Source organism: Citrus clementina, unplaced genomic scaffold, assembly GCF_000493195.1.
Source record: "Citrus clementina cultivar Clemenules unplaced genomic scaffold, Citrus_clementina_v1.0 scaffold_6, whole genome shotgun sequence".
NCBI classification, from domain to species: Eukaryota; Viridiplantae; Streptophyta; class Magnoliopsida; order Sapindales; family Rutaceae; genus Citrus; species Citrus x clementina.
The window spans coordinates 16805982-16820803 of NW_006262139.1; the positions used below are offsets into that span (position 1 = coordinate 16805982).

General features: G+C 29.5%; 1 protein-coding gene and 1 non-coding gene across 2 annotated transcripts; both read left to right on the top strand.

Annotated features, from left to right (window-relative positions):
- Positions 1 to 10330: 10330 nt before the first annotated feature.
- Positions 10331 to 10404, top strand: TRNAI-AAU. The gene has a single exon. It is a non-coding gene; the product is annotated as a tRNA-Ile (tRNA).
- Positions 10405 to 12491: 2087 nt separating this feature from the next.
- LOC112097388 (basic leucine zipper 34-like) lies at positions 12492 to 13429 on the top strand. Its single transcript, XM_024182594.1, has 3 exons — positions 12492 to 12835; positions 12918 to 13008; positions 13289 to 13429. Exons 1-3 carry the CDS (start codon positions 12492 to 12494, stop codon positions 13427 to 13429), a joined length of 576 nt encoding a protein of 191 aa, XP_024038362.1.
- The last annotated feature ends 1393 nt before the right edge of the window (positions 13430 to 14822 follow it).

Below are 14822 nucleotides of genomic sequence, written 5' to 3' on the forward strand. Positions count from 1 at the left end.
GGGGATCCCCAAAGGTCCCCGATCCCCGAATAACTAATACATTTTTTATTTTCGATTTTGAGTTAATTATATTAAAATAAAAAATTAAAATAAAAAAAAGTTTGAAATATATCTTACATTAATATCCATTACAAAAGTCACACACATTAAATTAGTAAGTAACGCAACATGTAAGGGATACAAACTTCTTTTATAAATTATCGTGAATAAATTAATAGTCTAATACAAAATTGTTACAAATAAAATCGAATTTAGATTCAAAATTAACTTTTTCAATGGTGGCGTGGGTACTTTATAAATGTGGACTATTCTCTTTACAGCACAATTAAGTCGGAGCAAATCAAGAGTAAATATTAGATTAGATTAGATTAAATTAGATATTAAAATTGTGATTCGCTGTGAGCAATTATAATATTTAAAAATAAATAAATAAAATAGATTTAAGTTTAAAACATTTAATGAAAATTAAAATTAAAACAAAATTTTTGGGCTAATAGAATTTACCTGGTTTTTGTAATGTCCTAAATAAAAATTTAGGACTTTAATTAGTTAATTAGGCCTAAAAGTTTAATAATATAAATATTTTGATATTTGTTATTTTTACCAATATTTATAATTTTATAATTCAAATTTTATTATTTATTTACTAGTAGTTTTAAAAAATAAAATTAAAAATTAAAATGGGGAAATGGGTAGGGGATGGGGATTCGACATCATCTCCGTCCCCTTCCCGAATAAGAAATTGAGTAAAAAAAATTTCTCTTCCCTTCCCCGAATAAAAAATTAGGTATAAAATTATCCTCATACCCTCCCCGAATGAGGAAAATCCCTGAGGGTACCTGTCCCAGCGGGAATTTTTGCCATCCCTAAATACAACCAAGCAAGTAATTATCACAAAAAAAAAAATCAACACTCCCAAAACAATAATTTTCAAAAATTTAATTTTCATAAATATTCAACATAAACACTTCTAATAATCTCAAATATGTCAAATCCCAACTTCCATCATCAATTAAACAAATTATATAAAAATCTATTTTATGGCAATGAAAAACATGTGTTAATTAATGAACGTGCATGAGTATGACATAAAGATTTTTATGAAGAAATCTTTAATCTTCATGATTTAGAGTGACAACCCCAATATGTGACTGTATAAATGAAACAATTTACTATGAAATTCTAGAAAAATAAAAATAGTAAACACAATCACTAAATCATTTCCTAAAATCTCCAATCATCATTGCCAAATTCGGCTATCCAAAGATGTACCTGTGATATTTGGCTTTCTACAGGTAGCGGCATTAAAAAATGGACAATGGATTTGTAAGTGGCACAAAAAAAAAAAAAGGGATGAAGACCATTAAATCTGCTTTGATCAAGGGATAGAAGCATTGGTGGCGTGGCAAAATCCGGGCGCTCCGTTTGAGCTCAAAACAAGCAAAATCATTTGCCATAATGCATAGTCAACGACGGTCAACAATGTCAAACGCCTGGTCAACGCGGTCAATGGTTTGATGATGTGGCAACATTTCAGCACTTGGATCAAAAGCGATCAATGACTCAAAGTATACGGATATCCTCTTGGGTCATCCTATTTTAAGGCAAGGATCTTACATATTTAATATCAATACATATTCGATCCACGATTTTACGGATTATAAATTTTTAATCCAATCTAATCCATAAATTAGTAAAATTCAATCCAAATCTAATCCATACGTATGCGGATCGGATGCGGATTTAACTCAATCCATATTCAATCCACCATTTTGCGAATTGGTTTGCGGGCTAAAAATTTTTAGTCATGTTCTATCTACGAACAAAATAAAAAAATTTATATAAAAATAATTTTACTACCGATTAAATTTAAAATTAAATAAGATTTAAATAAATTAATTGTTTAAATAAAGCTAGAAAATACATTCAAAACATCAAAATATAACACACCAAAAAGAAAAAAAAAATCTCATTTGCTTAGATCAGTACATGAAAATTAACTGTTTGGAAATCTATATTTTTTATTTAATTATTTTTATTTTATATTATTATCGGATAAAGCATAATATGATGTTAATGTAACTATATTTTAACTTATTTATTTATTAATAAGTATAATGTCATATTTACACGTTTAATTTTATATTAATTTTTTTTTTTTTGCGGATTCAAAAAAGTAAATTTATATCCAATCCATCGACTGCGGATTTTTAAATTTTCAATTCAATTCAATTCAATCCACCAATCTACGGATCGGATTTATGCAGATCAGACGGATTAAGCAGATTGGATTGCATTCCAAACACCCCCTATTTCGTACAATCAAGTCTACCTGAGTTTTTGGTGGCCAATTAGTGTACAGTCAATCCAAAAGTCAACAAAGTTGTACCAAAATACGCTACACTACACCATACTAAATTCAAGTCTGTAATCCAAACGGACCAAACCCATCTTCAATCATGTCTCGATTTGAACCTTATTATTACCTGTTATCCGAAGGTTTAACGGCTTTTAACAAATGGGGTGTTTCAGTGATGCTTGCCTTGATAAACAATGTTGACAGCATAGTTATACATCTATTAATTATTAGAGAAAAGATTACCATTTGTCTAGGGTTGGCAATAAACTCTGGATCAGTCCGGATCCGCAAAGATCTGGAAGATCCGAATCCAAAAAAATTCGAATCTTAAAAATTAAGATCTATGTGGATCCGGATGTAAGTACATTCAGAAAACTGGATATCCGGATCTGCATTATTTTATAATTAAATTATTTATTTAAATAAATTTCAATTGAAAAATATATAAATTAAATTATTTTATTTAAATGTATAAGTATAATTAACTCTATAATCTTCATTAATTTTGAAAAATATGTTAATAATAATAATAATAATAATTAGAAAATATTGTAACAAATCAATTTTTACCTTTGATTTTTTTTTTATGTTTGATTTATATTGTGAAATTATTATTTGTGATTTTATGGCGTTGTTGTATGTTATTTATGTTGAATTGATGTTAAATTATTGATTGTTAAATTATAATTGAATTTTATTTAATATTATTATGTAAATTATTAAATTTAAAATTATATTTAAATTTATTATTATGTGGATCTGGATATTTAGAATATCCACCCACAATATGTGCGGATATTATCTGCATTCGGATCCGCATATTTTTTTATGGATCCAGATGCTAAAAATTTAATCAGGATCCAGATCGAGATGCACCTACATCCAGATCCATCCGGATTTTATCATCCCTACATTTGTCTTGGAAAATTTGATGCCCAAAACAAATAATATTTTACAATTTCCAACAAAACGATTACAAATACATGTTACAAGGATGAAGAAGAATATTATTAGGTCCCTGAGAGAGTGAGAGTGTATGTGATAGCGTTTTTGTTTTCCCTTTTTCATAATGAAAAATAAAATAAAATAAAATGTACGTTTTGTTACATATTTTCTAACACATATTTTGAAAATTAAAAAAACAAATTTTTTTAAAATATGAGGAAAGGTTGGAAAACACTTTTTTTTTTAATTTTCCATAGATTTTCTTTGAAATTACTGTATAATAAGATTAAAAAAATTTGGGTCGCACTGAATTAAATTAAATTAAATATCATTAAATTTTATTTCGCATAATTTAGATTATTTTTAATTCAATTGAGTCCCACCTAATCTTTTTAAAATTGGTACTAACCAATTTTTTTTTTTTTTGTTTTCAATTTTAGGAAACTTGATACTAAACACAATTCATTCCAAAAAAAAAAAGGTCATTCTTAAAAACATCTTTTTCATTCTCAATTATTATCTTCAAAAACACCATTTTATACAGGAATTAGCCTCAGAGGCCCACCCACATAAATCGGACCGTTGTTTCTTGTTTTATATCACCAAGTTTTTCTTTCCATGAAAATTCTTAGCGCATAAATTCCATGTCACTTCATGTGGGGTCACGTATTTTGAAGACATCACCAATCATGTCCATACGTTATATCGATTACACACCACATGAATACGCACGCAAGGGATCTTTTGCCCATATGCTGTTTTTACTAGTCAGATAAATAAGGGATAATAAGAAATTACTTTTGGTTTAAGTGTAATTTACACGTAATATAAGTTAGCAGCTGTCCTTTATTTAAAATTTTATATAAAAATCTAGAAGTTAATTTTGACTTTTGCTATAAAATAGAAATTTATACTAATAATTTTTTAAATTATAAAAGAATTAGCCACATAATTTATTTTTTAAATTATGCCTCGATAGTAATTCAATTGTCTCTCCACGTGCATTTAGTCGTACAATTTAATTGTGTCGAAATGTTAAAATTGTATTTATTTTTATTCAATACATTTTTCTAATTAGACTGACGCCCAAATTGTAACTACTACCTAGTAACTGTGTCAAAATGTTAAATTACATTTATTGAAAATTAATGGGAATTTTTTCATCTTTACTCCATTACATTGTCATAATAATCATGTAATCCTCGTAATAATTTTGTGATATTGTGCAATTTAAGAGATGCCGTCTTACTGAGCCATAAATAAATAAAGTACCCTAGGGTTTCATAGGTTTACAAGTAGCAACACATAACAATTTTTTTTTTTTTTTTTTTTGTGGCTAATCTATACTTAATAACGTTGGGGCCTGGGAAGTTGGGTTTGTGTAATCTTTATTGAGTAAGATTATTTTTTTTTGAAACTTTATTAATAAGATTATAATCAAGATAAGAGTGGAGCTTAGTTTATAATATGTAATAAAATTTTTTTTAAAAGAATAAAGAAAAATGATATTTACTTACGAATAAATAAGTTTAAGTAATTTAACGAATAAAATTTCCACGTCTAGACAGAACAGAATGTTTGGGTTGATTGACATCCACATGCGAAGTTGCGTACCCACTTTGAGCATCGACATATATGGACCCTGGTAAGTCTATCGTTAAGTAATAAAATAGTAAGAAAACAAATGCTAAATAAATATTAGGACGTATTAATTTACAAAGCTGCTTCAAGGAACTTGGAGAGAAAGTGACGGCATTTGAATGCGTGACGATAAAACCGGCTACATAATTGAACTCATGTGTCGTCACATGCACGAAAAGGACACCCATGATTTGAATTTTATCAATAAAACATGAATTATGAATTACACATAACACATCACCTATTGCTCTGAAAGATGCTTATCCAACAGTGCATTGAGGGCAATGCTAATGACCATCCATTCCTACTCAGCTTAAATCTTTTGCCTCTTTCCCCCGTTTGTCTTGGCTTCATTTAATTTACACTCAAAATTCCTCTAGCAGATAGATATATAGCTACATGGCTGAATGCTGATCGTCATCAAAATCCTCAAAACTTGAACTAGCAAATTCTATACCTAATAGCTACACATGGCCAGTATTGCTCCATTTTCTGATTCCATGTCACCTAACAACAACAACAGCACGCAAGGAGATGAGCTTCGCGTGTCTGAGGATCCCAAATTTGCGCTTCATGGTGAGGTTATGATGCTTATTATTATCTTGCTTTTTCTCATTTTCCTTTCAGTTCTTCTAGTCTTTCTTTACAATAAGAAGAATCAGTCACAATCTCAGTCTCAGTCTCGGGGGCACCATCTGTATCGGCCCAAACATGGCTCATTAGAGCAAAATTTGCCAAGGAAGTTGCCCGTTGCTCAGTTCAAAGCAGCTCATAATCTTGGCAGTCATCAATCAAAGTTGCAACACGAACATGAAGAAACAAGCTCGACAACGTACGCATCAATCAGCATAGCATGAATACGCCGTCGTATCAAAGCTTACTGCGCATCTGCTCGTTTCTCGACGGAAAGAGCTAGGAACTTCAAGCAAACCCAGAGGGTGTTGCTGTTTCTGTTTCTGTTTAGCTAACTAGGTTGCTGCTGGTTCAATTAATTTCTTCTGTACAATGTACAAAATTAATCACGTATTGCTTTTGCTGAGATGGGGCCATGCGCCTGGACGTGACAAAATATTTTTGTTTTTTGTTTTTTGGTTTTTGGTTATCATTTTGCAGCTTCTTTTTTCTCCTGTTAACGATTAAGAATGTAGTTTTCGGTGGAAAGAATGGATGAAAGATCTTCCATGTTTGCTTTAACTTGTGGTGTCAGTCAAATACATCTGGCATTTCCAAATATCAAAATCTAACGAGATATTTCACAATATTACTGAAATTATTATTTCAATGTATCAAATTATATTAGCTTATAAAGAATAACAGTTTAAAATTCTTAGACAAATTGATGCGACACTCAAATTAATTCGTGATTATACCATTGCTCTTATTTAAAACAATGCCTCCAAATATTTGTTATTACATCAAGAAATTAAATAAAAGGAGTCTTTAAGAAGGGCTCAATTTCTTCGAAGTAAAATACAAGTACTTGCAACAGATGACTAGTAAATATATATGAAGTAAAAGTAATCAAATTTAACCATATATTATTACATTCAAAAAAAAAAAAAAAGTCGTACTGAAGGACTGCTTGGTCAAAAAAGGTACGCCTTATTTACCTTCGTTTTGATCTAGGAAGAAGAATCAAATGTAGGAAGGCCCCATAGGACATGCAAATTTAATTATATGACATTATGTCGCATTCACGGATAAACTATCTTGCCAGCAACCATTGTACCTTATCATAATTTTGGGAGAATTACATAACATTCCATATTGTTTCCGGAAAATAATAAAAAGTACAGGTTTCGAGTTTTTAATAAATAAGCCCTAATTTAAAAAGGGTAATTTTTAAAAACCTCCCCTGAGGTTTGGGCTTGTTGCAAGTAGATGGCGAGAATTGATTTATTTGTAAAAAACCCCCTACCGTCAGTTAAGTTTAACATTGACCGTTAGTTGACCGTGCAAAGACAATATTATCCTTAACAATAGTTTGTAAACGAAAATAACTAAAAAAAAACTAAAATTATTGGTGCAAAAAGCACAAACCCTATTTTTTGATAATTTTATCCTTGTCAATTCTAAAAATTTACAATATCATAGTTAAAGATTATGACTATTTCATTTTTAAATTTTAAATTTTAAATTTTAAATTTTATCTTTCTTGTAGGAATTTTAAGGAAATATCAATAATTTAAAGAGGATTTTTTAATTTTTTAATTTTAACTTTTTTATAGAAACTTTAAGAAAATATCAATAATTTAAAAAGTGTAAAATAGCTAATAATTTTGGTTTTTTTTTTTAGTTATTTTCGTTTATAAACTATTGTTAAGGGTAATATTGTCTTTGCACGGTCAACTAACGGTCAATGTTAAACTTAACTGACGATAGGGGGTTTTTTACAAATAAATCAATTCTCGCCATCTACTTGCAACAAGCCCAAACCTCAGGGGAGGTTTTTAAAAATTACCCAATTTAAAAATTCCTCTCTCTCTCTCTTCTTGTCAATCCTTCTCCTTCACGTTTCTTTTCTTTTCTTTTCTTTTTGGTTAGAAATTGTCATTAATTATTCATTATTATTAATTAATTAATAATAATAATTAATGATAATTAACATATTTATGATCATAATAAAATGAAATAAACACTGAGTCTATATTTATGTAGGAGACTCTTTTTATATTTCTATACTTTTTAATTTCAAGTACTTTCAGGATTTTTTGTTATTTTGATAAATAATGATTTCGTAGGCATCTCATTATTAAACAATCATTTTTAAGTGCTTTTTGCTAAGTTGTTACACCTTCGAGGATGTAAACACATTTTTCTTGCTTCTATTTTTTAAATGCAAAATTATTTTTACTGGGTCAAACTTAAAATTTTGATAGAAATTGTCATTCATTGGTCTCTTGAAACCCGATAATGAGTATTTAAAGTCGAAGGTAGCATTAGCAATACATTTACTATTAGTTAGATAATAATTAATTATTATTATTATTATTAACAATTTATAATGCTTTTTATTCTTGTTATTAATAATAACAAATAATCTATTTTAAAAAATATTTATGATTATAATAAAATTATAATTATAATTATAATTCATTTAAAAATAATTATATTTTTTAATTAAATGGAGGTTATTTTGAGAATATAAAATTATGGGGGCGAATTCATATTCTATGGTTTTAATAAAATAAAATTGAGTATAAGGAGTTAAACGAAATTTTACATTTCAAAAAGTTTATAATATTCATGAATAAAATATAAATAATATAGAGTATAGGGGGCTAGATGAAATTTCACAGGCTGAGCGTAACTTACATTCAACGTAAGTTAGGCGGACCCTTTTTTCATCTCTCTCTCTCTTTTCGAATTTCATAAGTAATTTTATATTTTTGAATTTTCAAAGACAACAAGAGGGATATATATATATAAACAAGGGAATTTATATATAAACAACAAGGGAATTTATAGTAAATCAATCAATTGGATTAGATTTGTTGTTAGTTGTATTTGGTCTCATGTTTTTAAGTTGATTTTGCTGCAGTGGTTCGATGGTGATCTCCAAAGATGGTAAGCTTATTTAGTTAATTTTTGACATGGTCAATTGGTCTAATGATCAAATTTTGTCAATACAAATAAAAATTTATTTCTATTTTCATTGAGAATAGAGAAGATTCAACTTTTATCTCTCCCCCTCCCCCCTATACTCTCTAATCATTTCCATATCCCAACTCGATTATGATCTTTTGCATCTAAGTTATCCAAAACTTTTAAAAATCTCGTGCCACCTTACCTTTAATACTAATATATGATTAATATTTAATTAACTTTTTTTAATTTATTAATCACTAATCACTTGAGTGAATTTTACTAAGAAGAAGATCAAATAATAAGAGGATCTTGATCTATCCCAATTACCTTAAAACTCAAAATTTCAATCATTAACATTAGAGAGAAAATACTTAAAAGTGTTGAAACTATATTTAAATTTGATCGAGCAAGTGCAAACACTAAAATAACTTATCCATCTCAAACTGTATTATTAATTTATTATTAGTAAAAGCTTGAACTGTGAATTTTGGGCCTAATCTGAAAGATGTTTAACCAAACACTGAATAAACATTTTAGATTTTGACCAATTAGAGGAAATTTGCTTTATTTGTTTCTCTAAGCAAAAAAAGAAGAGACAAAACCTCTTTTCAATTTATATTTTAGTTCATAAAAATCAAATCAACAAGTTAGTAGAAATTTTTACATGAATTATATCATTATTAAACAATTATTAGTAAACTCATTATAAGTATCTAGACATCTTACCAAATATACACGAAACAACAAGATATAATAATTCTGCCAATACTTAGTTCTATTTTGGTCCTATAATAAAATTAGAGAAATTAAAAAAAAGAGGAAATTATAACTGGTTTTCTTTTCCCCTTTCAGCTTTAATGTTTTGTACCTCCTTGGTATTATGGATAATTAATCGTGGTAGTAGATTTGGGAATTAATAGCAATATTGGGGAATGGAATATTGATGTATTGATGGAATAATTCAAAGGATATGTCTTGTTAAGATTAGGGAGTAATGGTAGGGTTTATTTTGTATTTAAGGGATTGTGACTCTCATGGACAAACACTAGATCATGTATTGTAATTATCTAATATCAATAACAAAATTCCTTTCAAAATTTCTTATTTCTTCCTTGTTCATGTCATTTAACAACTTAACCAATAAATAAAAATATTTATTTAAAAAAAAAACAAAATAACAACTAAGACAGAAGAAAAAAATGATACCCATGGGTTCGGTGAGAAGGAGAGCGGAGGATGATTGTCTGGGGTGAGAGCGTGAGATAATAATAATTATGTAAACAAGAGAGATTCCAATGTTAAAAACCCAAGTAAATACATCCCTGTGGCTCTGCCATTAGATTTACTTTTGCAATTGTTGGGTTGGATCCAATGATTGGATCACAAAATGACAAATTTATGGGTACCTTGCAAGTTGCAAAATGTGGCAAATTAACCGGACCCTTCACGTACTGCTCAATATTATTCCGTTCTACTTTTTCATCATTTGTGGGGTTTATATGTTGGCAAAAAAGATGTATAAACAGTCCAAAATGCAAAATCAACAAGTTATAATTATAATTTGAGTAATCGTGGGTCATAATGTATTTTTAAAGAGAGCTTTAAGCTTTTTTTCACTTATGAAAATGATTTCTTAACGCGGACGAAAATTACAGCAGGTCTGGCTCAGTTGGTGAAGTGCAAGGCTCTTAACCTTGTGGTCGTGGGGTCGATCCCCACGGAGGGCGACATTTGTTTCCTAAATTTTACTTATAAATGTAAAGGAGTAATAAAAAACTTCGTGAAATGCTGTCAGCTGGCCTATTAGCTCAGCTGGTTAGAGCGTTGTGCTAATAACGCGAAGGTCGCAGGTTCGAGACCTGCATGGGCCAGTGTTGTTTTTTGGGTATATCTTTTTATGAATGGACTGATAAACATGGGCCAATTGTTTTTGTAAATGAGCGATTGAGCTAGCTCCCGGGCAGGCCCCTACAACCAGCGTTTCAAATGAAACAGATCTTTTGACACCCTTGAAAATTCCTTACAAAACCCATTCTTAACCAAAATTAATTAAATAACCCAAGACAAATCAATTCATTTTAAATGAAAACTTAATTAAATACTTAAACAAATTATTCGTGGACAAAATTTTTACACCCAACCGATTTCATAATTTATATTCATATATTTGAATTTTAATTGAATATATTTCTTTTTTTTTGGGAGAAAATAGAAACTAAATAATAAAAAGAAAACAAATTTCAAATAATTTTTTTTATGAATGAGACACTATTTGCACTCAAAATACTAGACACTCACTCATCAAATTAAAATATAAACTATTACTCAGTATACTAAAAAAAATAAAATCCCAAAAATACCCTAAGTGAACCAACAACCCCCTTTTTCTTGTCCCTCTCTTTCTTTTTCCTCTTGCAAGCTCATGACATCATAACTTGAAAACTCTCCATGGAAGACTTCTAACAGCTTTCTAACTCGCTCTTTCTCTCATTTATATAACCCCCCTTTTTTTACTAACTTTTTCCCTTGAGGTTTATTACTTTACTATATTAATAGAAAATCTAATTCTCATAAAATTTGTCATCTACAACACGCGCAATTTTAAAAGAATCCTCCATATGGTCTAATGTACAAGTTCCTAAAAATTATAAAACTGAAGAAGTATTGAGAAAATAAAAAATGCTCATTACTTTTGGGAAAACTCTCAAAAAGTAAATTTAGAATGGTATCCACTTAATTTCATCTTCTTTCAAGCAAATACAGATATCAATTTCATTAAAAATTTTATTGAAAATTGTGTCTCATATCTTTTATGTCAGTTTGGGTTTAATATCATTGAAAGAAAATATTAGGGTTTTAAAAACTTTTAGTGGGTGTGTTTAGAAGGGTGTAAAAAATCATATAATTTTACTTAATTATATTGGACATTCAAATTTTATTACTAAATATCCTTAAAATAATTTACAATTAAGGACATTTTAATATGATTAAAATTTAAGTGTCCAATGTACTTTTTTAGCGTGCAAGTAGACTCGTCCATTTTATATTTTAGGATTTGTATGCAATTTAAAAAGAAGTATTTTTTTTGGATAAAATGGAAAGAGTTGGTTAATAATATATGAATATGTATTTTACCAATTACACCGTGAGTATTTTAGAAATAACATTTAAAAGGGGTGTTACAAGGATTTTAGAGATTTGTTAAAAGCTTCTCTCTTACAAATGAAAGTTGCTGTCAAAATAATCAAAAATAAAATTCAATAATAAAAATTTTCTAGACTGGGAAAAAAATCTTTTACAAATATACCCTGTTAAGAATTCACAACATGGTTGGATTTTTCCTCCTATTTTCTTTAGTTGGTAAATAGTAATTGAAATATGAGTTGGATATTGGCATTCATGCTTCGTAAAGAAAATTAAAATTTTTGCTGTCATCAACTACCTATATACAACAATTTGCTAATTATCTTACCAAAAAAATGTGTGACAGAAAAAATATATACCCATTAATACATATAAACGTGGATGCAGCAGAGTACAGGTATAAGTAAGTGCTTGAGTTAATTTGTCTCTTATTAGATACACTTGCCATGTATTCTTTAATCAATAGCCAATAAATTCACAATTTGATAAAGCTAAGTTGTGTTGCTATTTAATATTAGATACACTTACCATGTATTTTTTGCGTTTTTTGAATGTTGACAATGGATAATTTCCACTGTGTTAAAAAAAAAAATAAAAAATTAGGCATTCAATTTTCAAATTTGAGAAACTTGTATATAAACGGCTGTGGGCAATCTGTAGAATTGCCAGCTCTTAGCTAATTTGTGCTTCTTCCATTTAGTAAGGCTAGAAGGTGAAGTCGCTCATTGAATTTTTCTTTTTCTTCGTTAATTATTTTAGATAACTAAATGGGATGCCACAATTTGTTTTACAGGTTCAAAACATTAATTCAAGAATGTTGAATCGAACACGAAGCTTTTCATCATCTTCTGGCATTAGCATGGAGAATTTGGCATCGCTTCGACGATCGGCTAGTGATTCTCTAGCTCTGATGAGCAGTACCAATGTGATCAAGATTGGTGTTGGAGATAATTTCTCCTTTGAAGGAGACGTGGAAACTCGTAAAGGTGATGATGATAATAATAATAATAATCATCTTAATTATTCATCAGACAAGAAACCAAGCTCTGCAAATAATGAAGTGAGAGCCCTAACTCCAATTGATTCTTCTAGCAAAATTGAGCCTCAAAAAAGCGTTGCTAGCAATGACCATGGCAAGGGCCCCAAGAGGATGAAACGGTTGGATTTTTTTTTTCCTTTTTTGTTTATTATCTGTATATACAAATTTTAACTAAAATTCTTTAGGTTTTTTTTTCAGCAGATTGCTTGCAAACAGAGTGTCTGCTCAAAGGTCTCGACTTCGAAAATTGGCGTACATGGAAAAACTCAAGAAAGAAATAGACAATGAAGAGGTGAAATAATATCGGATGTATTCTTAATTTATTAGTTTATTATTTAATCTCTAATTAATTAGTGTTTTTGAAAGTCACTTTATTCCTTTGGTTACTTGCGGGTCAATGGTTTCTTCAATATAGTAGTAGAGACATTGTCTTATATATAAATTCTCTTGATAAGAGACCTTGTTGAACGAACACAGTATTAGAACCAAGGACTTGTTGAATTCTCCACGCACAAAACTGTGTTTATACGTTCTTAGATCAATTTCTTGTTCTATGGTTTATATATGTATAGGCCAGATTATCAGTGCTGCTGCCACTAGTTTCTCACTATGAGACTGAGTGCAAGTTGCTTGGAAAAATGAACCGTGAGATGAAGGAGATGATGGAAGCTCTGGAGAATGAGACAGCTGCCAAAGAAGGTAATTTGAGATAGCTGTTAGCTCTAGAATATTATATACACATATAATTGATGGACTTTGATATATATATATTTAATAAAATTGGAAAACATGCGCGGCTGCAGCTGAATTCGAAGCTCTTATGGAAGAGAAAGAGGCCCTGGGTCTGGCCTACAGGTTGCTAGGAGAAGGAAAATGAAGATCCTCCATCTGGATTCTGAGCTCTTGAGGAAATCAAAATCTTTGTTCCAATAGCTTAATGAAAATTAATAAGTTTGCCAGTTTCCTTTGTATCAAAAGTATGGATCATGGTCCAGAAATTTGATAAACAAGGAGAACTTCATTTAATCACATACTACATTTCGTTTATTTATTTTAAATGAATCACTAAAGAAGAGGCATCTTAAAGAGTGACAGTATCAGTAATAGGAGTAAGGGGATCCATAACAAGAATAGCACACTTAGTGAAAATAATTAGACCAACATAAAAGCAATAGATTGACATGGAGGGGTGAGGCAAGAACTGAACATGCATTGAACAACCCTGTGAATCATGGTTAAAAAAGTAATTTACAATGTTGTGAATGAGTTTCCAGACTATATAATATTTGGGATTCTTAAATTGGAAGAGACTATATTCTATATATATAGTCATTTTATAAATTGCGGATTCACCCTTCTATAGTGTTGTATAAGGGCTCTAAATGTTGCACAATTTCTTTATAGCACTTTAAGGGATAGTATGTACTTATAAGTTACTCATGTATCAAAAAATTATTATGTTTATACGTAAAAACATATAAATTTTAGGAATCATAACACTTACTATCAAAAGAAAGGAATGCCAAACCTATGTTGATTGATAAATATCTCTATTTGAATCACTAGAGGAGGAGTGTCTCGCTGTGGAAAAGAAACTTTAAAATCCATAATATAACTAAGAAGAAATTAATTAACTCTTTATGAATCGCCATGGATGGGATATCCACCGTAGAAATGAAATGAAGGGAACTTAAACTCATATTAGCCACGCATCAACTACTGAATTCCCCTCTAGAAACATGTGAACAACTAAAATTCAATCCTTTGATAACCTTAAACAATTAGGCCGACTTAAAAACAACATATTGCGTGAGTTAATCGAGGAAAAAAAAACTCAAACAATTACACGGAATTAAAAACAGTAGATTGACATGGAGTGAAGCGAAACTGATAATAAATATATATAAATGATTTTTTTTTTTCGTAATCACTAGGTATGTGCCCAGCACAATTGTATAATTATTAGGCCTCACTTGCCTGCCAGGAAGTTTAGGTGTTTTCAATTAACAAGGCAGTAACTAATCAGAGCATATGGCCAATGGCTCATATATATAGAGATATATATAAGTAGCTGTGTGGTAAATTAAAAACTCAAAATCAGACAGG